The sequence below is a fragment of the Echinops telfairi genome, unplaced genomic scaffold (assembly GCF_000313985.2).
Source record: "Echinops telfairi isolate 266 unplaced genomic scaffold, ASM31398v2 ScPeMD7_31;HRSCAF=116, whole genome shotgun sequence".
NCBI lineage: Eukaryota > Metazoa > Chordata > Mammalia > Afrosoricida > Tenrecidae > Echinops > Echinops telfairi.
In genome coordinates, this window is record NW_022103928.1 from 58,398,302 (window position 1) to 58,425,202 (window position 26,901).

Below are 26,901 nucleotides of genomic sequence, written 5' to 3' on the forward strand. Positions count from 1 at the left end.
GTGTACATCCTCTGGTCTAGCCAGATTTGTAAGGTAGAATTGGGATCATGAGACAGTGGGTGGGGAGGAAGCATTTAGGAACTAGAGGAAAGCTGTATGTTTCATCTTTGCTGCACTGCACCCTGACTGGCTTGTCTCTTCCCGCGACCCTCCGTAAAGGGATGTCCAATGAAAACACATCAGAACATTCATGGGAAGATGGTGGAGCAGAGGTTAAGTGTAACTGCGGATGGGTAGCACCCAAGGTTTGACTTCCAATGTGTTTTTTTGTTTTTTTCCCCTTAAATTACACTACTGTGGGAAAGCTACAACAGATTACCACCCCAGAATTTGGGAGGTGTTTTTTTTAAACTCTGAAATTTGTCATTTAGAAATAGAATCTAAACTATTTTAATAGGGTTTTCAAAATATTTTTTAAATCTCCAATATTAAATCCAACCCAAAAGGCACAGAAAAAAAAATAGATGAGAGCAGAATGGATCTCTCTTCCCTTGCCCTTTAGATTGGCCTCACGAATGGCACTAAGGGCTCACGCTAAAAGCATACAGTCAGCAACACCAGTCTGACAGCAAATAATAACCTCACAAGTCACTTTCAAACTGTGTCAGTGTTTTCCAGCTATAAACAAAAATCATCATCACTATATGCCCTAGAATAGTTACAAACTGCTCTCTATTATCTCAAAGAACTATTTCAATGAACTAGTATAGCACTAATCTAAAGCCAATCCCTTTACTCTGCACACTACATCTTTGACTGCTGCTCCAAACGCCCATTCTGTGATTTCCCTCCTCTGCACTGGATTGTTCTAGCAGCATACACAAAAATGCTGTAGTGGGTTGCTCCTGTTTTCAATTAAACAAACAAAATGACCCTTTCCTTTATGGCAGCTTTCTTTCACTTCTAGTGCTCCCTCCCCCTTCCATATTCGTAGTGATTGGCATACAGTAGGTGCCCAATATATTAATTGAAGGTATATACATCTCTGTATTAAACTTTTTAATCAGCTTTCAGTATCTGGAGTACATCAGATTTTGTCAACTCTGAAGAACCCTCAGTTCTGTGTTGGTCACATTCATTACTAGTAACAATGTTAGTCGGTGACCCTACACGGCCCAAGAATGAGGAATAGAAGTGGAAAACATATGCAGGTTGGCTCATTTACATAAAACCATCTTTTCAATAATTTATACAAATACAATGCTACACAGAACATCACAGAACAAAGCTGTATCAGGAATAACACTGAGAACTGTTTTCTAAAGATTGATTTTGTTTGTAGAAATATAAGGGAAGAGAGAGGCAGGCAGCAGGCCAACTAGCAAAGGAATGAATGCTGTCTCAGAAAGTGATTCAAGTGATAATAAAAGTATTTTCTTACCACCTGCCAAAAATAAACCCAATGGAATTTCTCTAAATTCTATCGCTATTTTAAAGTAATTCCTTGCGTGTTATCTTGTGACTTCAGTAGTTTAAAAAAATCTTACACTTTTTATTTTTAGATGCCATCAATTTCATTCAAGTTATAGTGGAAGTGCACTGCCCCCCTTAGGATTTCCTAGAATGTAACTTTTCCCTATGAAGACTATGGGTGGGTTTAAACCACCAACTTCTGGGCTGGCAGTCAAGCACTTAACTATTGCCATCACTGGGCGGGCTTTACAGAGCTAAACAGCTAAATCTTTCTGAGGGAGAGGTTGGTGGGACTGCTGTGTTTTTCTGGGGGTCACAAGTTCCCACCTTTGAGGAGGGGCAGCCACTCCCCTCACTTTGCAATCACCCTGTAGTCAGCAGAACTCAGTATATGAATACAAGTTTTCTTCTCTGACAAGCTGCTGGGCTTACACGGGTTTTACTCTAACACTTGAGCGTATAAACACAGCTTTCTAATTCAGATTACTAACACACCTCAATAATGTGATTTATACTGGCAATGAAAATAAAGCAAATTATACCTAACAAAATTTTAGTTGATTATACATACAAAGTTTATTCAATTTCACTTCTGGTACTGGAACTCAAGTCAGGGAATAACCACCAAATTACCTGCTTTTATTAGAAAAAGATTCTCACTTAACCTTAACTTAGTACACATCTCAGGAATGTAACCAAGGTACACAATTATGAATCAGTTGGTCTTTAATGAGATTGGCATTTTTAAAAAGCTCAAGTGATTCTGGGGCAAGTTGTCTATGAGGCACACTTTGACAAACAATGGGTCAGGGTTTTGAAAAGGCAAAAAGTTATGATGTTTCAAAAAAGGTACAATGTTTCTCTAAATTACACTAAGCTAAAAATATGTTCCAAAGAACACTGATTAAAGTTACAAGACCCAAGAAAAAAGTGGGTGAAAGGAGCCATTTGTCAGTGTAAGACAGGAAAAATAAATAAATAATCAAGGGTTCAGGAGAGAGGGAGGGGAATAAATGAGGAGCTGATACCAAGGGCTCAAGTAGAAAGAAAACGTTTTGAAAATGATAATGGCAACAAATGCACAAATGTGCTTGAACCATTATGCTTTCCAAAGCAAATAGTTTCATTCTCCAAAATTACAAAAAAAAAATAACAGTGACAAGACTCGATAAGATCACTGGCAGTATATTTGCATTTGAAATTAAAAGCAGTGGAATTAAAATAAAAGCAGTGGTGTCTTTCCAAACTTTTGAACTTCCATTATGTATACTGTTGTTGTTGTGATCCCTCCCGCAAAAGCTACTTCATAGACCCCAAGTAATTGATTAATGCCACCTTCACTTGATCTAATCTTTAAAGACTGATTCTTAGGTCCTCTGAGGGATACACAATAAGAACCCAAGCATTTGAGTAATCTGCTGCTCCCTATGATAAGAACCACAGCGCCACAAATATCATTGCAATTCTTTAGATTATTTCATTTCATTGTATTCAGTATGTTAATGATATCTAGTTATTACTCTTAATCACACATTTTAAATACTGGTTTCAAATTGCTGAAAAAAGTAACAAGGACAGGGACAAAGAAACGAATGTGCCTGAAATGATCAAAGAACTGCACTGAGGTGAGTGTGTCTATAGAGCTGCAAATGGGGAATGCAAGAGACAAGCGGTCAAAGAGTTAAAACAATAGGGGGGTCAGGGGAACAGATCTTATAGGGCTTTTCTGGCCACTATAAGGATATTTGGAACAGATCTGAGGTTAATCACATGATCTGATGTACACTGAGAATAGACTGAAAAGGTGAGCCGGAAGACAGAAAAGCAGAAAGTCCAGTAAAGACTTTTTGTCCTAAGCACTGGGAGGATGCATTGTTCAGACTTCCCAGTCTAATCCTTTAACATCTCAGTCTAGGAAACCCTAACGGGCTGTTCTCTGTTCTTTAGCTATGAGTCAAATTCAGCTCACTGGCCCTTTAACATGATGCACTTATACACACATATATTCACACACACACACACACACACACACACACACACACACACACACTCTCTCTCTCTCTCTTTTTTCACAAACTTTTGGACATCCCTTTATAGCCACCTTCACTGTATTTTTCACATATAGCACATAACAGGTCCTTGTATATAACATATATAGGAAGCTAACAATCAAGAAGATTATGTGATTTAAAGGGGGGGACGGGACACATTTTTATTAAGAAAAAAAAATACAGCAATAATTTATCTTTAATGGCTAAGATGCGAGTACTTAGTTGCCCAGTACTACTGATACTTCCACAAATCTTTATTTTGAAATTTCAAACCCAGAAAGCTTAAGGAATAGTAAAATAAGTACTCTTATTTATCTACATTCAGCAATCAAGAACTGAATTTCTCAATGTTCACTGCAGCATCAGTGAGACTAGACACAAGACAGAGAGGGCCAAAGTGTTCAACAGATAGATGAACCAATGTGGTATATACATACAATGGCATATTATTTTGCCATAAAGAGAAATGGGATTTTCATACATGCTACAATGGAAGCATAAATTGTGGAAACAGAGAAAGTGAAGTCAGTTGCAAAAGGACAAAGATTTGTAGAATCTATACAAATTTAATAAAATATGCAAAATCGAGAGACAAGGGTTTCTTCTCCATACTAGCTGGGACTTGAGAGAAGGGGAATAGAGGGAGTTACGGACTAGGGCATGGGTTCTCAGACTTGTTGGCCTACTGCCTCTTTTACAGAAAATCAAAACAAAACCTCAGCACCGACTAGGTGATTAAAAACTCTTGTAAGATAGCCCATTTTCCAGGATAAATGTAGGTAGCTGCTTTTGCAACTCCTTCCACCAATGAAGGTTGCTGACAAGGAGTGGATTCTACCTCATAGGGATCCACTGTGAGAACCTAGATTAAGGGGCTAGAGCAGTTATCCAAAGTGAATGAGAATACCAACTACCAACCCCCTGAGGGCAGGGCAGTGGCAGCACCTGAGTGGTTTCTTTTTTCTCGGATGGGGGTGTGGGAGGTGGCGAGTAAATTTTTTTCCTCTCTGAAAGGGAACAAGGAAGTTTGGGAAATCTATGGGTTTGAAGAAGTAATGACTTTTCAATTAAGACCAGATTTTAAAAAGGCAAGTTGACCAGGCAAATGGGGCTAGAAAAAGATGTGAAGACCCAAGGCAAAAGAGAACTTTCCCTCCCTGAGGGGCGGATACAGAAAAGTGGGTGAAGGGAGACGGACACTGTAAGATATGACAAAATAATAATTTATAAATTACCGAGGGTTCATGAGGGAAGGAGGAGCAAGGAGGGAGGGGGGAAATGAGGAGCTGATGCCAAGGGCTTACGTGGAGAACGAATGTTTTGAGAATGATGAGGGTAACGAATGTACAAATGTGCTTTCTACAATTGATGTATGTACGGATTGTGATGAGCTGTATAACCCCAATAAAATAATTAGAAAGAAAAAAAAGAACTTTCACTATTGTTAAGAATGGAAAAATTTGTAATGGTTTGAGAATCGGAAAGAGATGCAGCTGTCTATTGAGAAGACACTGCAAGAATTTTACCCAAAGAATGAAGAAGGTTTAGTTGAATTGTAGAGAAGCAGCTGAGGGGAGGCAGATTAGTAAGGAAAAGTATAATCTAAGACACAGCATAGATGGATACTTATTATGAGGAAAGCATAATAGCATTAAAAGTCAACAATAAGGGAGAACAAGATACGAGAACTTATGCTCAGAAAATCAGAATGCACTGCCGTGGAGTGAATGGAGGCTCCGTGATCCTGTCTGGCCAGTAAGCAGCAAAGCCTGGACTTCTGATCTGAACAGCGGCACTCACTGTACCACAACGCTACCTAAATTGACAGCTTTACTCATTACAGATTTTTTGAAAGTCCATTTACACCAGTATAAATTGCAACACCTGGTATTAGCATTTGCATTCTACTTACAGTAATTTTCACACTATGTGTACACATCTTAAAAGTACACAGTGCAACATAGAGTGCTGAGGGATGGAGGGAAGTGGGGTAAGCACTCACTGATAGGAACAAATGATTTGAGATGACACAAGAATCAAGCAGCAAACTATAAGATAGGGAAATTAAAATACATAATGGATTTGTACATTAAAAAGACGCAAAATAAATAACCTAACGTTCTAACTTGGGAGACTAGGAAAAAAGAGTCAGCTAAATCCAAAGCGGCCAAGAGAGAAATAGCAAAACTCAGACTAAAGACAACATAGAAGAGAAGAATAGGGAGAATTCAATCAGATCAGATTTGGTTTCCCCTCCCCAAAAAATTTTTCAGCAAAACTTGACAATCCTCTGGATATACTAACAAAGAAAAAAGGAGGATATCATAAATAAAAATTAGGGACATTACAACCAATGCTACAATAAGGATCAGAATAAACATTGTTATCAATTGGGATGCATAGTAACACCATGTGACAGAATAAAACTGTCCCCATAAGAGTTTTCTAAGCTACGATCGTCACGGGTGTAGACAGACAGGCTTTTCTCCCGTGGAGCCAGTGTGGACTCACATCGCCAATCTCCCAGTTAGCTGCTGGGCTCTGAAGCACCAACGCCTCCTAAATGCACATTAACAAATTAGATAACCCAGAACAAAAAATCCCTAGGAACAAATAGACACCCCACATTCAATCAAGAAATACCCGGTCCCAACCACCCCCGAAGTAGAGAGACAGACGTGCTGTAATGTGGTGCTATTGTTGGTCTGTGCGGTGGAGTGAGCTGCAACTCCCAGCAAGCCCTCTATGGAAGGCTGTAGACCTGTCTTCACTGAGGAACCCTAGAAACCTTACTGAGACACAGAAGAGGGAATACTCCCTAACTCATATCAAGAGGTTAGCAAAGCCTAACAAAAGCCATGATATAGAAAACTACTGGCCAAAATCCCTTCTGAATATATGGAGAGGCTTCAAACATTCAATGAACAATTCCAGTATCTTTTCATTCCATTTTCCCATGAACGTTTTAACAAAAAGCAAGCTAAATCAAAAGAGCACATTAAAAAATTCTGTACCACCAAAGATTAATCTCGTTTTTTTCCCTTCTTCCCTTCCTGTCTGCAACAGTGAGCTTGCCTGATCGCCCCCCCCCGCCCCACATCGCCATGGTAACCACTAGGTCTCACCTTGCTGCACCACCTCACCTGGCCTGGCTGCCTCACAAGGCCAGATCCTGAGTTCCCACTGGGCCCTATAAACCACACTGTGCTACCAGGGGCCTGCTACCACACTGTGCTTCATCATGCCTCACCCTTCTGCTTCCTGCTTCTTTGGCCCTTGGGCCTGGGCGCTACAAGAGTTGGAAAGATTTTCAGCACAACTGACTCATGAAAAAGCGTAAGTTCCAGGAGAGTTGTGGCCAGACGCTGCAAGGCCTCATCCCAGAAGCAGAGCCCTATGCACAGCCCAGCCTTAAGCTGCTCCCATTCTTGTTGCCGGCAACCCATCATCCACCTTCCCGTGGCTCCCAAACAAAACCTCACCTACCGCCTAATCCCAGCTTCCATCAGCAGCTTGAGGGAGATGGACGAAAATGAGACATAACGCGAGAACCACACCATATAAGGTATGGAGGCAAGCGAGGTTATACAGGATGCCTGAGTGGTGTTGGGAAGGTAATAGTCACAGAAGCTGTAGCTGGACATGGAGACCCTGACCCCTATGGAATGGTAAGGTCAGACTCCACACATCCCAAGATAGGCTCACTAACCTTCTCAGCATCTAGAATCACTTTACTTTAACCTGAAGACAAAAAGCGGAGTTCCCACAATGAGACAGGCACTGCACCAAGTGTTCTCTACTTGATTCTTACTCATTCACAGCAAGTAAATCAGTAGAAGCGACAAGTGACTATTGTCTTAACCTGCTACTTCAGGCTACATTTGCACATTGCCTCTCATCACTCCAGTTCGCCAGAATAAGAAATGTCTAATAAAAAAAGGAACACTAACCTCAGAAGTCCAAGTGGTCCAACATTAGAAATCCGCAAGAAAAAGACCAGCCATTGTAGCTCATCATATTAACAGAATGAAAAGAATCACACGATCAGCTAATTAATGGAGAAATGGTATTGGACAAAATTCAACATAATTTTATGATAAAAATATTCAACAAGCTGAGAATGGAAAGGTCTCAATTTGATAAAGGGTATTTATTAAATACCCATAAATGGCATCATACTTGATGGAGAAAGATGGAGAGAATCCTTGGAAGATCTGGAACAAGAAAAGGACGCCTGCTCTCACTGCTATTCCATATCGTACTCCCAAATCCTAGCTAGAAAGGGAGGTGAGCCTATAAAAAGGAATGATCTCCAAATTAGGAAGGACGTATCTCAACTTGCAGGTGGCATGACACTATATACAGAAAACTGCAAGGAATCCACACAAAAAAGCTCTTCAACAAAGTGACAAACATAAGACCAACACATATCTATCAGCCGGCTTTCCACACAACAGCAATGAAAATTCTAAAAAGCAAATTAGGGAAATCGCTCTAGTTACAATATACCATCTGTCTTATTCAGTGCTGTTGTAAGAGAAATACCACAAGTTGGTGACCGCTCCATCCAATAAATTGACTCAGTTTGGGAAGCTAGAAGTTCAAATTCAGAGTAGCAGCTGAAGGGGATGGCTTTCTGTCAGTTCTGGTAAAGGTCCTTGTCTCCTTTCAACAAACTGTGAGGTTAGCCTCCCCTCAGAGCTCTCCATTATGTCTTATCAGCACAGGAACTTTTCAGCATGGGGTACAAGGAGCTCTTCTTTCTTGATGGTACTAAGGGTAAGGTCTCTCCATTTTTGTACACTTGTTTCATCTCTTTTATAGCTCAAGAGGTTGACTCAAAATAAAACACAATCCTGCAGATTGTCCCCGCCTCTCACCCTAAGCTTTATTAGCAACAAGGTATGTTTTGCAACAAACAGGATGACAAAATGGAAACCCATTTTGAGGGACCCAATTCAATCCAAAGCAGCAGCTAAAAGAATAAAATACCTAGGTATAAATTTAACACAAGGGGAAACATTTGTACTATCTTTATGGGAGTTGAAAGCCTCATCTCCCCATGCTATCAGTTAGTTAACAGCCCCACATGTCAACACACTATGCCACCAGGATTTCCAGTAAATGCAAAGCCCGTGCTCATGGATTAACACTGTTAAGATGTCAGTATTACCCTAAACACTCTACAGAGTCAACTCATTCTCCATTGAAATGCCAAGACTTCCCTGCAGAAATGGAAATGCCAATTCTCAAAGTTAGATGGAACTGCAAAGCAGTCTTGAAAATAGAACAGAAAGTAAGAGTCACATTTCCCAATCTCAAAAGGAACCATGCAGTAGGCAAAACAGACTGGTATTAGTGTAATGACAAGTATATTGACCAAACGTTTAAGCATTGACCAAAGTACAGTATATTGACCAAACTCATCTTTATGATGAGTGGATGGATACAGCAAGTCCTTTTAGTGTAATATATTTGGTCTCATTAAGGCGCCTTCAGGAAAAACAACCAATTTAAAAGGTGGGAGGATCTGCCGGCTTAAAGTCAAGAAGGCTATTATGATTGGATTTGGGAATTCCAAGGGCTAATATAAGTAGATTCACCTCAAAGGGCACAGGATAAACACGTGGTTTATTAGGAAGAAGTCTGAAGAAAACTGAAAATGATTGGCAAAAAGACCTGCTCATTTTCAATGTTAGCAAGGGCTGTCCTACAAAAACTTAGAAACCTTCTCTCACCCAAACTACTGCCCTCATAACTTGCTCCTTCAGACTTGCCATTTTGATATGGTGCAAATCAGAGATCACAAAATTCTTTGGGAAAAAGCTAGTGACCTGCTAATACCCCACTTCAGAATGATGTATGTCTTCACACTTTAAATTTTTCTGCTGAGGGGGCAGTGTAGCAACGATGAAACATACAACTGGATCCTCTAGTTCTTAAATGCTTCCTCCCCCCAACTATCATGATGCCAATTCTACTTTACAAATCCAATTCTACCTTACAAATCCAGATGTACACTGGTACAGATGGGAACTGGAAACATAGGGAATACAGGACAGATGAACCCCTCAGGTCCAGTGGTGGAGAGTGGTGGTAGCGGGAGGGTGGAGGGAAGGTGGGGTGGAAAGGGGGAACCGATTACAAGATTCTACATATAGCCTCCTCTCTGGCGGTCGGTCAACAGAAAAGTGAGTGAAGGGAGACGTTGGACAGTGTAAGATATGACAAAATAATAACTTGTAAATTATCAAGGGTTCATGAGGGAGTGGGGATACAGGGAGAGAGGGGAAAGAATGAGGAACTGATGCCAGGGGCTCAAGTGGAAAGCAGATGTTTTGAGAAAGACGATGTCAACAAATGTGCAAATGTGCATGACACAATGGATGGGTGTATGGATTGTGATAAGCGTTGTACGAGCTCCCAATACAATGATTAAAAAAAATTTTTTTCTGAATAAAAGGCTTCTAATATCTAATATACATTCTTTTTTAGTGCACATGGAAAATTGTTCTGAATGGGCCACAAGCAGGCTACAAAGTCTCAAATTTAAAAACATCTAAATACAACAAAGTATCCTTTCAAATCACAACACTGAAATTACAAATCAACAAAGTCTCAAATTTAAAAACACTAAAACACAACAAAGTATCCTCTCAGATCACACTATGAAATTACAAATCAACATGTGGAAGAACAAGGGAAATACATAAAATTGTGTGACACCTGCTTAAAAATTTCTGAGTGATAGATATAATAAAAATTTCCTTGAATTGAAAATGGTAACACAAGATACCAAAACTCTTGAGCTGGCAAATTATTGCGATAAACACATACCAGCAGAGAACTAAAATCAACACCTTAACCCACTATCTGCAACAAGTAGGAAAAGAATAGCAAAGTAAGCCTACAATCACCATAGAAACGGCAAAGATTAGCTCAGAAATAAATGTAATAGAATTAACTAGATAAGTTGGTTCTCTGAAATGATTGGTGGGGAAAAAAATCCACAGCCCAATCTACCCAGGAAAACAATATGAACAACATACAAAATGGAATGGGCCTTGACACAACTAAACTTAAAAAGAAAACAGAATATGATTAAGAACTACACTTCAATAATTCTGAAAACCTAGAACAGACAGACAAATGATTAGAAGCACACTATCTAAATTAAAACAGACTAAGGTAAAAAGCCCTTGAAGTCTTATACCCTTAACAAGAATTTATCAGGACATCAAAATACTCCCAGCCAAGATTTCTGTGATCTTGTAGTAATATTTTTTAACTTAGCCTCAAACATTAAATACACTAAAAACTGCACAACTTAATTTCTAAAGTGAAGCATGGTAACTTTGGATGACTGATTACTTTGCTATTATCTCTCTTTCTATACAGTGATTAAAATACTAGGTAAATATTGTTAGGAAATATTCCAGTATCTCCACAGAAAAAAACAAAGGAAGCCATAAATAAGTTCCAAATATACCTACAGCAGGGTTGTGCAGGGCAGATAAGTATTTGAAAGCACAAATGAACAAACACAAAAATCAAAAAGTTCTGCACATGTCCCAAGCGATTTACTGGGAAAGGATCTCAAGGAATACCAAATGCAACCTGGGGAGGAAATAGGAGCAGCCAAAAGGCTGTATAATTTACGCATGGCCAAAATGTTAAAAACTAGCAAAAAATCTAACTATATTATTTAAATCTCATACTTGTTTAGTGCTTTTTCCACTTTACATTTTTCTCATCGTAATTAAACTGACAACCTATCTCCAAGAGAATACTCTCAGAAAAATGGTCTGATCCCAAAATGGAACTTTCTCAAAGACACTAGAATCAAATCAGTATTCAGAGTTCTGGCTCTAGATTTACTGTTTTAAGTTTTTAACTTTATTTGGTAGTTTGGTTCCTTAACATAATTCCTTGACATGCACATTAAAGACCTAAAAGTCATACTAATAGAGAGAGATATTTGGAAAGAAAAGCAAACCAAACAAACTCGAAGGTCATCCGGTAAAGGTTTGGTGAAATAACATGGCACAAAACTCAAAGTGGAAAGCATATGTTAAGTCGTTTTATATAAGTAAAAATGTATTGCTACACCAGTTCACATAAGCATAGTTAATCCAAACACAATGTCTTCTAACAAGTCCCTGTATCAGTGGACAGTAGCTGTCGACAGTTCTCTAAGTAATGTACTGTCTTCGTTTCCTTAGGGTGCCTGTCAAAGAATGATCCAATCAAAACAGTCTTCAGAGGTCCAACGGACAAAGTTGCATTTTTAATTCCCAAGGGGTCATTTCAGATGTTCTCAGGAGCGGGGTCTGGGGGTTGACTATAATGAAGTTTGAAGAAAACAGAAAACTACACTGGTAAGAAGAAAAATGTCAGGAAAGCAGAGCCAAGAAATTCATTTTCCATCACAGAGATGCATGCCCCTGCATATTCTTCAAAGGCAGAAAGGGCTGTCCTAAGAGAATCTCATCAGGAAACCCTACACCTCATGCACCTACACTCTGATCTTGACCCTTCAGTCTTTTTGTCCCCCAAAACTCAGATAAATTTTTCATAGGAACACAATTGCATTCCCTCAAGGATACCAACACTGTCATTTTAGAAGTTGTAAATTGGACAGCACAGAAATCTTTAGTGATAAGTTCCAACCAAAATAACAAAACCCTTGCCATAGAGACATGGCAACTCTTAGCAGCCTTATGTAGGCTTTACGAAGCTGTGAATCTTTAGCAAAGCAAATAGGTGCATAGGTAGGTTTGAACGGCTAATCTTGTGGCTTTTAGCCCAATGCCTACCCCCCAAAGGTAGAAATACCACCTTCAGAAGTTTATAGACCTACATGAAACACACATTGAGAATCAATAGCTGCATATTTTGCTTAATAAAGATTTCTGCAATTTTATAGCAATGCTTTTCAATTGAGAAGACATACTTTATTTTTTCCTTCCTTGACAGCATACTACTGATACTAAAAGAATGACCTAAACCAAACTGAAAGCCATTCTGTCAAATCTGACTCAGTCTCTCTTAGGCTTTGGGGGGCTGCAAATCTTTACAAGAGCAGACAACTTGATCTTTCTTCTATGGATGGCTAGTGGGTTCAAACTGCTGGCCTTGCAACTGGCACACCAGCATGTACCCCATTATGCCACCTAGTAGTAGTATTTAATATGTTGTTAGAGAATGACAAGGCCAAGGAATCAAAACTTTTAAGTACTACACTGTGACCAAGAGGTCTCATTTTTCCACCTGATTTCTATCAATCCTGAACTCTTAGAAGACAAACTGCAGTATACCATCCAGCATTGTACAAAAACTAACTAGTACTTTCTCAGCTTTTGAAAAACAGTTATCTTGAAGAATACATATTGGAAAAAATTAGGAGCATGGCAAATATGACTTTTCCCCCAAAGTACACAATATTCATACACAAAATAAAAGTAGACTGACTCCATTAACGCTTCCACCTTAAGGAGGCTCCAAGAATACCAACTCTCAAACTATTCGTTCCTCCGCTTTGGGAAACCACTTCAGAGCCTATAGTGCAGTGGTTCTCAACCGTCCTAATGCCGCGACCCTTTAATACAGTTCATGTTATGGTGACCTCAACCATAAAATCATTTTCGCTGCTACTTCATAACTGTAATTTTGCTACTGTGAGGAATCATAATGTAAATATCTAATATGTAGAATGTATTTTCATTGTTACAAATTGAACATAATTAAAGCATAGTGATCAATCGCAAAACCAGTATGTAATTATATATTGTGAAATATATATAATTTATTTCTAATTACAAATAAATGAAATTTTGTCTTGAAGCATGGTGTAGCACGGATAAGTTTTCATATAACAACAGTAAACTACAGTGCTACATTTTCTAACAGTATGCGTAAAAAACCAACATCGGTGCGAAGATTGAGACAGCTTTCTCACCAGATCAGCGTTATCTGCATGTAGGCAGACCCGGATAGAGGAGCAGTGTCTCGGTTCCTAAAACCACCAGAAAAACCATATACACTCGAGTATAAATCGACCCAAATATCAGCCATGGCACCTATTTTTACCACAAAAAATTACATTACAAATGTGCTGGAAAACTCGGCTTATACACGTGTATGTATACATGTGTTTTCCGATGGTCTTAGGCGAAATCCTGCTAAACAGTCATTCGACCCCTAGAAGGGTTGCAACCCACAGGTTGAGAACCGCTGTTGTAGTGTATTCCATTCATATACCTTAAAGTTAATTCTTTAAAGCTGATGGTGCCCGGCTATCAAAAGGTATATCGTCTGGGGTCTTAAAGGCTTGAAGGTAAACAAGCGGCCATCTAGCTCAGAAGCAAGAGCCCACATGGAAGAAGCACACCAGCCTGTGCAATCACGAGGTGTCAAGGGATCAGGTATAAGGCATCATCAGAACAAAAAATCTAACCATAGTGAATGATGGGGGGAGTGCGGAGTGGAGACCCAAAGCCCATGAGTAGGCCACTGGAGATCCCCTTGCAGAGGGGTCTCGGGGAGGAGACGAGCCAGTCAGGGTGCAATGTAGCAACGATGAAAAATACAACTTTCCTCTAGTTCCTAAATGCTTCCTTCCCCCCCACTCCCACTATCAAGATCCGAATTCTACCTTGCAAGTCTGCTAGACCAGAGGATGTACACTGGTACAGATAGGAACTGGAAACACAGGGAATCCAGGGCAGATGATCCCTTCAGGACCAGTGGTGTGAGTGGCGATACTGGGAGGGTAGAGGGAGAATGGGTTGGAAAGAAGGAACCAATTACAAGGATCTATATGTGACCTCCTCCCTGGGGGACGGACAACAGAAAAGTGGGTGAAGGAGACGTCCAGACAGGGCAGGCTATGACAAAATAAACAATTTATAAATTATCAAGGGCTCATGTACAATTTATTGAAAATACAGGTAAATAAAGCTAGTTAATACTATTTCAAGTAAAAAAATTGAGACTAAAAAACAAATAATCTGTTACTGCGGCAGCTCTTAACTTTACCCCAAGATACTAATTCAAACCCCAAAAAAGAGCATTCTATGAAGACTATCACTGGACCAGTAGAATAGCTTATATTCTCTCTCGAGGAATCTACATTCTAACTGGTTTCCAAACCAAAACAAAACTCACTGCCACTGAGTCTATTTGCCTCTTGAAAAGCATAGTTCTTATGTCAAAATGTACACACTCAAGATAGAGTGTGCCCGATACAAAATGATCTTCAGTTAATATTAGTCACTTCAGAAATAAAATCACAACACAATGAATCACTAAGCTCAAAATAATTAGAGCAGCTATTCTCAAGGACATAGAAAATGGAGCACTACCTATGAGAATTCCTAAGAAGGTTTCAGTGGCTTGAAAGCTTTTCAGCATTCAAATATAGGGCTATATTTAGAAGACAAACAAGCAAACATAAAACCCTTTTATTCTGCCTAACAAACTAAAGAAGATAAAAGCATTAAAAGCTCCTTAGCTAGTGGGGCAGAAATTTAAGAGGTTTCGTGCTATAATGGGAAGAACCCCGGTGGCACAGTGGGTAATGCATTGGGCCACAATCCACAAGGTCAGCAGTTTGAGACCAAAAGCTGCTCCTGGAAAGACAGGGCTTCCAACTTCCATAAAATAGTGTCAGACACTCAAAAGGGACAGAGCTCTACCCTGTTCTACAGTGTTGGTAGGAGTCGTTATTAGCTCGACGGCAGGGAGTTTGGCTTTTTGGTTTGGTGCTACAATGGTTTAGGAAAGAACAAAAATTAGTGAAGTCTGCGTTGTAATAATTTTAAATGGTACTGTTATTCAAATAACATACAGCATTTTATAGGATTATAATAAATAGATACTAGGCTACCATATACTGTAAAGCTACTTAAAGGATTGGTTATCACCAGTTAGGAATGAATTATCAATTATATGTACACATTTTTTCCCTCATGTTCGTAAGTTAACAGTTTATACATTTTCTTGAGTATCTAAATAAACCAGTGGTTCTCAACCTTCCTAATGCTGCAACCCTTTAATACAGTTCCTCATGTTATGGTGACCCCCAACCATAAAATTATTTCCATTGCTACTTCATAACTAATTTTGCGGCTGTTATGAATCGCAATGTAAATATCTGATATGCAGGATATATTTTCAATGTTACAAACTGAACATCATTAAAGCATAGTGATTAATCACAAAAACTGTAATTCTTTATTGTGAAACATTTCTTATGACAAATCAATGAAATTTTGTCTTGAAGCATGGAGTAGCACAGGTAACAGTCTTCACGCCGGGTACTCGTCTGTAGGCGTAACTACATGTGGGTGGACACGCCAGAAGGATAGAGGAGCGGTGTCTAGGTTCCTTAGACCATCGAAAATATGTTTTCCGATGGTCTTAGGCGACCCCAGTGAAAGGATCATTTGACCCCCAAAGGGGTCACGACCCACAAGTTGAGAACTGCTGAAATAAACTATTCGCTTCCTTCACAAACAATACAAAAGCATCTTTATTCTAACCGCAAGTCTACAACAGTAAATTGTTTTTTTACTAGGTCTTAAGTGCTGTTGGGGTTGGGGGGGGGGGCGCGGGGGCTGGACTTTTAACTGAAACCATTCTCTGAAAATTCACTACCATTCTACATGCACTAGACATGTCAAATACAAGGGACTCCCAAACATCTGTGGGGAAACGGAATTAAGACATTAATTTAACCCTTTCTGACCACCTACATTTATATGCCAGGTCTTGAAAATAAAAACAGTCCCAGCCCACTAGGTATTCACTGTGATAGCAGTAAAACACACGCGCACACAATTATAACCCACTGGAAAGGCACTGTAATATAGGCTCAAGGAAGTCTTCAGGCTACGAGAAATAAGAGCTACGCCAAGGCCAAAAAAGGTAGGGTAAGAAAGAGTGGAGGACAGCTTTGGCTGTGAAAACACGTACACCGAGGAAGGGGAAAAAAACAAAAAAACGGTAGCACAGTAGCCCTCTTGACACAGCTGTTAAAGCAGACACCAGTCTAAGGAGAATGCTGTTGCAGTCTTCTTCCCTAACATTTCCAGCCTAAACAAACAAAAGCACATGCTACTGTGTCCTATAGGATTGCTATGAATTAGAATCAACTCTACAGTCCACAAAAGGACAGTTGCTTTTTATACCTCGTGACCACATGGGACAAAGTAGATCTTGTGAATTGCCCAGGCTGCAATCTTTATGGGAACAAAAAGCTCCATCCTTCTCCCTCAGAGGGCTGGCGTATGTGTTCAAAAAGCCGACTTTTCGGGTAGCAACCCAACAGTGCAACCCACTACATCCCAGGAGAACTACCTGTAGGGTCCATCATTAAAATAGTATTTTCCTTCCTAACCCTGAGGAAGAAGCTTTTAGCTTGAGAAAAGGGCTGCTCATATAAAAGTAAATCTTATTCTCCAAAACAAACTGTAAATCCCAATGTACTCTTAACAGTCCGGCATTTTAAAAAGTGTATTAGTAAAATATATCTATATACACACATATATATACATTATACACACACACTATGTATATACAAAAGCTCATTTATCCTAGAGGAAAGATTCAGTAACTTTGTTAATCTGAGTGAAGACCTCAGTTATTAAGTGAATTTTAAAAAGGTGTATAAATTAGCTTCTCTGAGCACTAACTGAAAAATACTTCCAGTCAGTCAGTTCTCAGATTGGTATTATCAGCACCAATTATTTGTTGACCTCTCTATGTAAATATGAAATATAAGCAGCATTTTACAGAGCATGGAACCATTCTTATGAAAATTCTAGTCTATTATAGAACTGTTCTTTCATTTTACAGCACAAGGATGTCACCTCTGAAAAGCAGTGGTACTCTCCTCCCTAAGCAATTGGAAAACTGGATTTGAGACATGTTTCTTTCCCCTTTTCTCTGTTCTTTCTTTCTACAATGAACTCACATTAGTACAAGCACCGTGTAATTCAAGGACCTAACTCCAAACTTGCTTTGAATAAATATGGTATCCTAGAAATTATTACATTTCTTAATTATTAAAAAGATCCACTTTAGAAAAATAGGTGTGTATATAAATATAAACAAGGTGATATTGTCTAAAATTGTGCTGTCCAAATGAGTGGTCACTGTACTATCCACACATGGCAACTAAACACTATAAGGAGCTGTATGAAGCAAGCACTGATTTCAAAACTGGTGCAAAAAAAGTAAATAAGAGTGTTAATAGTTAAAAACATTACAAACTGACATGGTAGAATTTTGGATTATGTTTAAAAAATAATTTCTCAGGTTTTACTTACAACATAACCACTAAAACCCATCAATGCGTGTGGTTTTTTTCTGTGGCTCACATTACCAGGAACATTCAAAAAGCTTGTGGGAAAATGTTACTAAAAGAAGAGAATTTTTCAACGAACTTTTTGGAGACTTCTCATATTTCAATTGGACATCCTTGGTTTGGAATCTAGTTTCGGTTTTTCCAGCAGCAAGGGCGTAATCTCTTATCTGGTTAAAAAGGGAAATCCTCGGGTGCTACCCACAAACTACTGAATTGCAATATACGTCTGAGCCTGTTCAGTCATAGCTGGTGAGGTAAAACCAGAACAGACCAAAATTAAAGGTTGACACTCCACTAGAAAATTAATCTCCCACTTAGAAAATAAGGGTAGTGTATGCCTTTCATAGAAACCAAATTCTTATCTGTAGAATCAGAAACATCACTGTCCCCACTCAAGACAGTGAGACTTGTGCTACTTTGAGTGTACTATGCTTCACAGTCCAGCGTCAGGTTGGAGCCTCCTGACAGCTTATTCCAAGTCTCGTATACATGGATACCACCCACAGGTTGAGAACCACTGTCCTAAATGATTAGGATATACATTTCAAGTTTAAAAAACACTGTTCGAAAAAACTGCAATTTTATTTCCCGTAAGTCATGACAATCTAATATTCTCATATATTCTACAAGGAGCCTGTCACTTTCTGGTAACAAGGATAAAAAGATTAAGAAAAGCAAACTCAACTCCTTGTTCTGGTGGCACTTATATTCCACAGAAAATAAGTATATAATTAGTAGCCATCTCTGCTGTAACATTTGCTTAGAAAACATATGGTTCATTATTAATTTATCAAAAAACAACTTGAGCATAAGAATTTCCCACATGCGTATGTGCAAGTCTATGTAGGAAAGACACTAGCTGCATCCAGCTAAAACAAGTTGCATAAAACAGGGCCAAGAGCGCCAAAGGTTTCCAGCTACCTCAGTCCATCAAATGACTGAGGCACATGCACCCACCCACATCAGGTGTAAACAGTGGCATTTCAATAATCCACCTTCCATCATTTCCTAAACTCACAAGCTGCAACCCTTCCAACAGATGCCTACCACTACATGCAAAGGCTTATCAAGATAGTATGCCATATTTATTGCAGCATTTTTGTATTTATTGACCATTATACCTAAAACTATTATTTTTATTGTTTCTATCTTCTTTGTGGTACTGAAAAACTTTGAATGCTGTACACCAATCCCATTTTTCCTGTTAAGCACTGCTTTTTTATCATGCAATTTTGCACAGCTGGGAAAATTTAGGAAGACTTACCACATTATACCAGAATGATTGCATGTAAACAGTAGCAGGTCATGAAAAGTCCAAGCAGGGTGCAAAGGGACAGTCAGGAGGATAGCTGTTTTGAGTGGTCAGAAGGGTCAGGGCAGGCCTCGATTGAGGATGGTGTTTAAGCAGACCCATTACTGAAGATTGCACACAAGAACACAGACAAAGAATACCCAGAAAGATGACATAAAAATTGGAGAACCCTTGAGACAGGAACTAACTTCATCCTGCATTAAGCTGTCCAAACAAGAGGTAAGAAAAGAGGCAAAGTAATACCTAGAGACCTTATCATAGTCTTTATAGGTATTGATAAATACCATTAAGTCATTTGAGAGCTGTGAGTATGAAGAGGTCTTGATACATCTGGCTGGTCAAGATTCCTGCAGATTCAGGTAAGGCATGGGGGTAAAATAACCAGAATTCAAGTAAGACTGGGGGTAAAATAAGAGTATCCATCAGGTTGATTTCAACCATGGTCGCAGCTTACAGTAGGAATTAAGTAGTAATGATAGTTGTATATTTTCAAGGTTTTATGTATTGTAAAGAGAATTACTTTCCATTTTCAATTCCAGGTACATGTTGCTAAAATGTGCATAATACGTTTAATGAAGGACGTTGTGTGATTTGGACTTTGTGCAAGCAGTTGCTACACAATCCAGTTAAAGCTCCATAAAGCCTATAATATTAAAACCTTATGGGAGCCTGCCAGACAAAATCCAAGAGCTGTAACATCCAGTGGATACAAAAAGCTAGCCTTGTTAGGTGGGTGGCCAAGCCAGGTGGGGGCTGCTCTGACAGTGGGGAAGGCATGGAGGTGTCCGCAGGGACTAAGTAAGAAGTTGCAGGTGTTGGGAGCTTGGGCAGTGGTGGCAGCCTTGGCAACTGCAGCCTAATGGAACAGAGTCCTCCAGCACCCGGACTGTGCATAAGATGCAACCAGGGGTCTTCAAAGCGCACACTGAGTGATGTAATTAAGATGACAATGGAATTTTCCTCGTTTGTGAAGTGCCTTTGTATAATCAAGCTTTAAATAACTGATTTTGTAATGACTAAATTGACAATTAGTATCTCCTACAGGCATTCTGGGGCCTGATGACAATGGGTTTGGATTCTCCTCAATACAGAGCATATGATCCCAGATGCTCCAGCTCATTACTAACTTCCCACTTTCCAGCATCATAACCCAATGACACAAGTACCCAAAACATCCTGCACAAGAGGGTAAGAAAATAAACACAGGCTTAACAGAGACAACCCAAAATGGATTTTCTGGACAAAAAACCCTAAGTATGTAACACCAAGAACATTAAACACACCCTGCATACCTAGAGAACAGTTCAATTACCTTGGCTATCAAAATTAACATGCACAGATGTTGATTATACAGTTTTCTGAAATTAAGGTAGAAATACTGACGAGCTTAAGCATCTAGCTCATCTGTCACGCGTATCTGTTTCTCTTAAAGTGGAATACATGTTTCCTACGCTCAAATTTTTAAATTGTCGTCTGGCTATTTTACTATCATAATATGTAGCACAGATAAACAGAATAGGTAATAATTATTTCATTTTCATTAAGCAAAAAGAAAACAGTATTATTGGATGGAAATGTTAAAAACCCAATAAACCAAGTAAACTTCAGATGCTGTTTGAAGTTTCTTCAATATTGTATAAGGGTCTGTCAGAACAGTGACTTGTCCCTAGTGAAATCTGACAAGACTTCATGTTGTTTTTATTTTTTTTAAATACTGACATGAGAATTTGCAAAGAAATATACACATATATTACCAACATCAATTTCCTGGTTGTGCTAATCTATATGGTTTGTAGGTATGTATGTACACATATACAATTTTGTAAATTAGGTACAGGTTTACATTTCATATCAACTTTGGGTTTAACAGTTTAAATTACTCAAACGCCTCAAAAGTTTACTCTTGACTTGATATTGTACATATTAGACAAGTTGTAGCCAGCAGGGGAAAGTGAGTAAAGATGGAACTTCCTGTAAAGCCAGTTTCAAAATTAAAAAGTTAAAAAATAAAAAGCACACAGTAGCCTCACTAATGTTTTCTTGGGGTCTTTTGGCCTAACTACAGCGTGATTTCAATGAAGTCTTTTTATCCTGTGATTAAGAATAAAAGGATACAAAAGCAAAATCACCTTTGAACTAGTTGTTAGCTGCCAGTGAGTCAGTCTCTAATTCAAAGTAAACCCATGTTCAATGGCATCAGGCCCACTATGCTTCCTTACGGTTTTTACTGGTTGACTTCTCAGATGTGGATAACCAGCCTTTCTTCCTATGCTGTAATAAATACCATGGAACATGTTTTCCATTTACCTAAATGCTTTACCGCCAAAGGTGTATAATTCACCATGGTAAGGAGAACTAATTTTCAGTCCTGTCACTGTCCACATGTTCAACCTTATTATAAAGTAAATGTTCTATCAGTTGATAAAACTGTTGAAATGGATATGTGGGTCCTTTTAGGGTCAATGAAGCTCAAAGGAAGCTTGCTACATAATGCACTTTCTAAAAGTACACCTTTCATTCATATTGTGAAGTTATTTGGACATAATCACAAAGCCATGCCATACAACTATAAGCTTATTATCCAGTGTGAGCAAGTCCTAACAATTATGAAATTTCACTGTACAAACTTGATGGTCAATTATCCCTCCCAATGGTCCCTACTCAACAATCCCTCAAAAGGAGAGGATAAACCTTCATTTTAAAATGATCTAATAGGAGAAAATGCATTTCAAATTTTCTCCAGATACAGCTAAATGTCGATACAAGATAAAAACTTCACTAGGCAGCAGTTTAAAACAGAAACTAGAGAATATCTCAGATTGTTAAAGCAGTACTTTAAAAAAGACTGCTGTACCAAGTTAAGGAAACTTTTCATAAGTTACCCCCTCATGTAAGCACCCGAACTTATACTAAGTTATATTCTTTAATGATTCTCAAAGGATAAAGCCTTATTTTAACCAGTCTAAGGATATTTAGGCATGATAAAAAATGCTCTCAATCTCTGCTTATTTGAAACAGTGTATTTTAAAATTCCTTTCATACATGGCTTCTGAAGCTATACTTTCCAAGGAAATCAATCTACAAATTGAAGGGGAAAAAAAGTGTAATGTTGACAAGATCCAATGGGGGGGGTGGGGGTGTGTGTGTGCTTTACAAGTCCCATATTTATTTAATTAGCTTTGTTAATGAAAGTTTTGAATCATAGTGTAAAGTCTTCTAATAGACGATTTTAAAAACACTTAATTTTGATTTTAAAAACTCAAACTCATTTAAGTAAAAAGATTTTTAAAAAGTCCACTATACTTCTAATTGCACAAACTCCTATGGTTTTGGGTAATGGTTTTGATTTTCACATGTATTTAGCTTTTTATTCTTTTATAGATTAACACTAAAGGAATTCACAATGTCATAAAGTCATACGCAGACATCAGATAAAATCATTTCCTCAAAATGAGAGGTTAAAATCCTTTAAGAGATCAATTGAGGGAAGAATCATCTTACATCTTTAAAAACCTACATAATATCAAAGACACACTGAACTCCAGTATGAAAATACTATTTTGCAGAATGAGGGCAATGAGTGTACATATGTGCTTTACACATTGATGTATGTATGGATTGTGATAAGAGTTGTATGAGCCCCCTAATAAAACGATTAAAAAAAAAAGAGAGAAAATACTATTTTGCATTGCAAAATACTATTACTCCTTAGTATAAATCACACTCTAGGTTCCCAAACTTGTTTGACCTACTGATCCCTTTTCAGCAAAAAAAAAAAAAAAAGACCTAGCACCACCCTCCTGGCAATTAAAAACTTCCGTACAATAGCCTACAGTCCAGGCCAAAGCTTAGCTGTCTGTTTCTGGAGCCCCTGGATCTTTCTGGAGCGCCACCCCCCCCCCCCCCGCGGGGGGGGGGGGGGGGGGGGGGGGGACATCACCCACTATGGCAACCAGACTTACTAAAAATGTCATCAACAGGAATAGTGTTCTAGTATTTAAAACAAGAAAAAAAAGGAAGACAACTGAGACTTGTATACGTATACGGAGTACCTAAGAAGTAAATTACAGACAGTAGAGCCTGAAAGGGCTATAAACAAGTTCATTATAATGATTAAGCGACAAGACCAGAGTCAAGTAAGCAAAGCAACTGGGTAAAAATATAAATGAATCAAGATGTACCTAGCATTTTCCCAGGAAAACTGAAATCAAACTGAAGAAAAAAGAAGTTCAGAAAAGGTAAGCAGCTAAAATATAATTGGTTCTAAGAGTCAAGTAGGACTTGACGACCGCCCTCAGGACTTCCTGACTTACAGGAGCATTGTGTAAGTGTTGGCATGCATGGATGTCCAACGTTTGTTGAAGGAATATGAGAATGTTCTTGGGTTTCCATCAATGTGTTGGCCACAGTTCACTCCAAACGTGTGAAAACACTTAAGGACGTTTCACTGACTTCTGGATTTGGGAATAAATCATTTTACTGGGTCATGGTTACTAAAAGGACCTGCGATTCTATTATAACTAGATGAGGAACCATATCCGCCTTTTTAATCACTAAAACTACAAAAATGTTTTACGCAATGTAAGCTTTACCTGCCCTCTGAGAGGTCATTTGATATAAATCCACTATCAAACAGTTTTATAATAGTACCTCCACCTATATACAGCACCGTGGAAGTTACCCACAAAAATGAAAACACTGATAGTTTAAAAGTAATTTTGCTAAAGATCTAACATTTTTAATCAAGCCTACCCTCCAGTACTGTTACAAAAATACGGTTTATCTGTGTAAGCAGCACAAAGCTACAGCTACATTCCACAAGACCGTCTCTCCCTTCCAATGTGCCTCCACAACTCTACCCCATTGCAGTCTTGGACAATACGATTTCCTCGACCTAGTACTTATGTACCTAATGTTCCTCGTTATCGAATTTCTATACCAAAGACAAAAATAAAGGCTCAGAAAATGCAGGGCACTTAAAAAAACAAAGCAAGCAAAGTATTGAGAAACGATTTGCTAACTAGGATAAAAGTACTGCGGTGCTGGGGTAGTGTAGTGTGTGTGGTGTAGTGCCCAGTTTCTTTAGAAGTTTACAAAAGCACCATCTATAGATTTATCTCAAGCACTCTACCTACTAAGCTATATAAGTTCCGAGTGTGGGAGAAGATATAGAATTACCTGAGTAAGAAACGGTTTGTTGTTTAATGTATTTTTTTAGCCATGAAACCTGATATTTTGGTAAATGTGGGGTAAATTAAGTCTGCAAATAGTTATCTAGAGTTGATTTTATTTATATATTCTGTCTCCAACCACTGATAGTCTGAAAGTAGTGTACAAGACTTATCTAATCTTTAAAGAGTTTAATATTTGAAAACTGTATCAAAGTTGAAAGACTCCTAGAAATGATATTTTAAATGTTTACAACAGAAACGCAACAAATTTTCTGAATCACAAATGTTTGTTTCAACCTTTAAACTGCTTTGAAAAACATTAAATTTTAAAATGTCCAATTAGGAAACACTTGAATTCTTAAAAAATAAGTTAGGCACCAAAGATCTTAAACTAAACCAAGCAAAATGAAACTGAATTTAAAAGTTTAACTTTGCTATTTTCTTGGGGAAATGTTCTGTATTTCTCCCATCATTAATAAAGTATGTGGAAACCTATACTCATAAATCCATTCTCTTTTTATCAGCTATCAATAGTGCCATTTTCAAAAGCGCAGGCCAGCATCTTATTTCTACAACAACTTACTAGTGAGTCATATTAAGTTGATAGAAATAAAATACTTGAATGACAGAAGCACACGGGAATGTCCTCAAACTTGAAATATTGCTACCTATTGTTTAATGTAGAGCGATTGTTAGAAGATAAACATATGTAAAAGTTTCAACAGGAAAGCTACTCACCACCATCCCTCTCTCTAACTCTGTGAGCATGCACGTTTTTGGCCTTACTGTGACCTGTGCTGTCACTGTATTTGTTTTCAGGACTATCAGATCTTCGCAACATCTTATTTGGTGGTGAAGGATCTGCGGCGTCTCGCATCTTTTCATGTCTGTGATCACCACTACTGGGGTGACTCTTCGATGAGTATTTAAGTGCCTGTAAAACATCACACACCCCCAAAAAAGAGAGAAAAAATTGAAACGTTAAACTTAACCCCCTAAATTAATATAGCACATTTGCCATTTAAAGTATTTTTAACACCAAAATTGAAATTTCCAATTTCAACTATACCTTAGGTTACACAAAGAACCAAATGATTATTTAGTATAAGGCCCCTAACTACAAATCCTAATCACTCCGTTAAATCAAACACTTTGGCACAATCATTCCATATAAATTTTCCTGGAAATAACCTGAAAACCATTTCTGAAAGTTTAGTCTAAGGGAAACTAAAATCTAAGAATCACTGTACTCAATTTCAGCTCTGCAGCTGACATTAAGTCACATGTATAAACAAACGTTTGGTTGTTTGCACAAAGCTTCCAAAAAGGGGAGGGGGTGAATCAGGATGATTTTAAACTTGGATCCAGGTGAAGTGTGTTCAGACCTAATTTACTTTATTTCTGCAGGTGTGGAAAACCATTTAAATGGACAAAAACATTGGCCAAGATAAACTGACATATGGGCAATATTTCTTAAAAAGCATAATGGAACTCTCCATGTAATAGCCTAATTTTCTTTAATACGTGGTATTCTGGGTGACTATAATTGTTTTGTTTTGTTTTTTGGGGGGGCCAAATTCCCTAGGGTTTAATGTTTGTCATATCCAAATGGAAAGGGCAATGTTTCTATATTAGGTGCCCTAGTGTTTTTTAACTTCAACAATGCGTCCTAGCCAGTAACAATTCTAAATTAAAAATCGACTTTTATCCATTATGTGGTTAGCCCCAAAGTATTTTACACAAGTTTTAGAGTCATCTGACAGTTGTTAACCGTTCGTCCAATTTCTCCCCCAAATAGTGGGGCAGTTGGGGAGTTTATTTAGCAAGAACCCTCCACCTTAAGAGTAAAATATTCAAGCATCCAAAGATCTCAAATCTTGCAAGAAAAAAGGGCAATTTCTATCTGTCACCGGAGTAAATAAGGGGAATGGTAACTTACAACAGGCTTAAGCTTTTATTAAAAAAATTAAGCCAATGAGCTGTCTTTTTCCAGGTCTTCCATCCCATTTTAATAACTACGCATGAACTTCCCGATCAGGAGTAAATAAAGATGCTTCCCATCACCAATTCCTCCACCACCCCAGTCATTGAGTCCAGGTCTTCCCGGGCTGCAAATGATTTGTTTCTCCCTGCTCTCAAAAACCTGAACTTCCTCCCGTCACCTGTCAAAATAAGTCCCTAAAGCTGGTGGGAAGGGCGCTAATGGACCCGACACAAGGTTTTGAGGGGCCCGCCGGTGCTAGTTTCGGGTCCGTGGCACCGAAGGGCCTGCAGCGACTTCTGAAGCCTGCGCTCGAGTAGCAGATCCTCCCCTCCCCCCGGGCCCCCTCCCACCCCCCAGCCCGGCCTCGGCTGGTACCTGGTAAGGCTGCGAGTCCCCCCTCCGGTCGTGACAGCTGAAAAACAGGAAGAGCGAGAGCGACGTGAGCCATCACGGGAGAAGGAAGAAAAAAACGGGTCCCCGTCCTTCCGCCGCTCCCCGGGGGAGGCCGACCAAGCGCACCCCGCGATGCACACACACAGCCCAGCGTCCAGGAGGCGGCAACCGCGCCCGACGCGGCGAAGCCGGCCCTCCGCCCGCCCCGC

The 26,901-nt window shown here is 38.9% G+C and overlaps 1 protein-coding gene across 3 annotated transcripts in view; it reads right to left on the minus strand.

The window, feature by feature from the left end:
* The window catches only part of WAC (WW domain containing adaptor with coiled-coil), an 83,265-nt gene that overhangs the window by 54,495 nt on the left and 1,869 nt on the right, over positions 1 to 26,901 (minus strand). For 2 of the 3 annotated variants that reach the window (XM_004702273.4, XM_004702271.3), the window contains exons 2-3: positions 26,675 to 26,711; positions 25,054 to 25,249 (exon numbers count right to left, since the gene is read on the minus strand). In XM_004702273.4, coding sequence (XP_004702330.1) covers positions 25,054 to 25,192 — 139 coding nt within the window. In that variant the 5' untranslated portion in view covers positions 25,193 to 25,249; positions 26,675 to 26,711. Of the gene's footprint in view, positions 1 to 25,053; positions 25,250 to 26,674; positions 26,712 to 26,901 lie in introns of those variants that run through there. The other variant, XM_045289801.1, reaches the window with a different exon arrangement.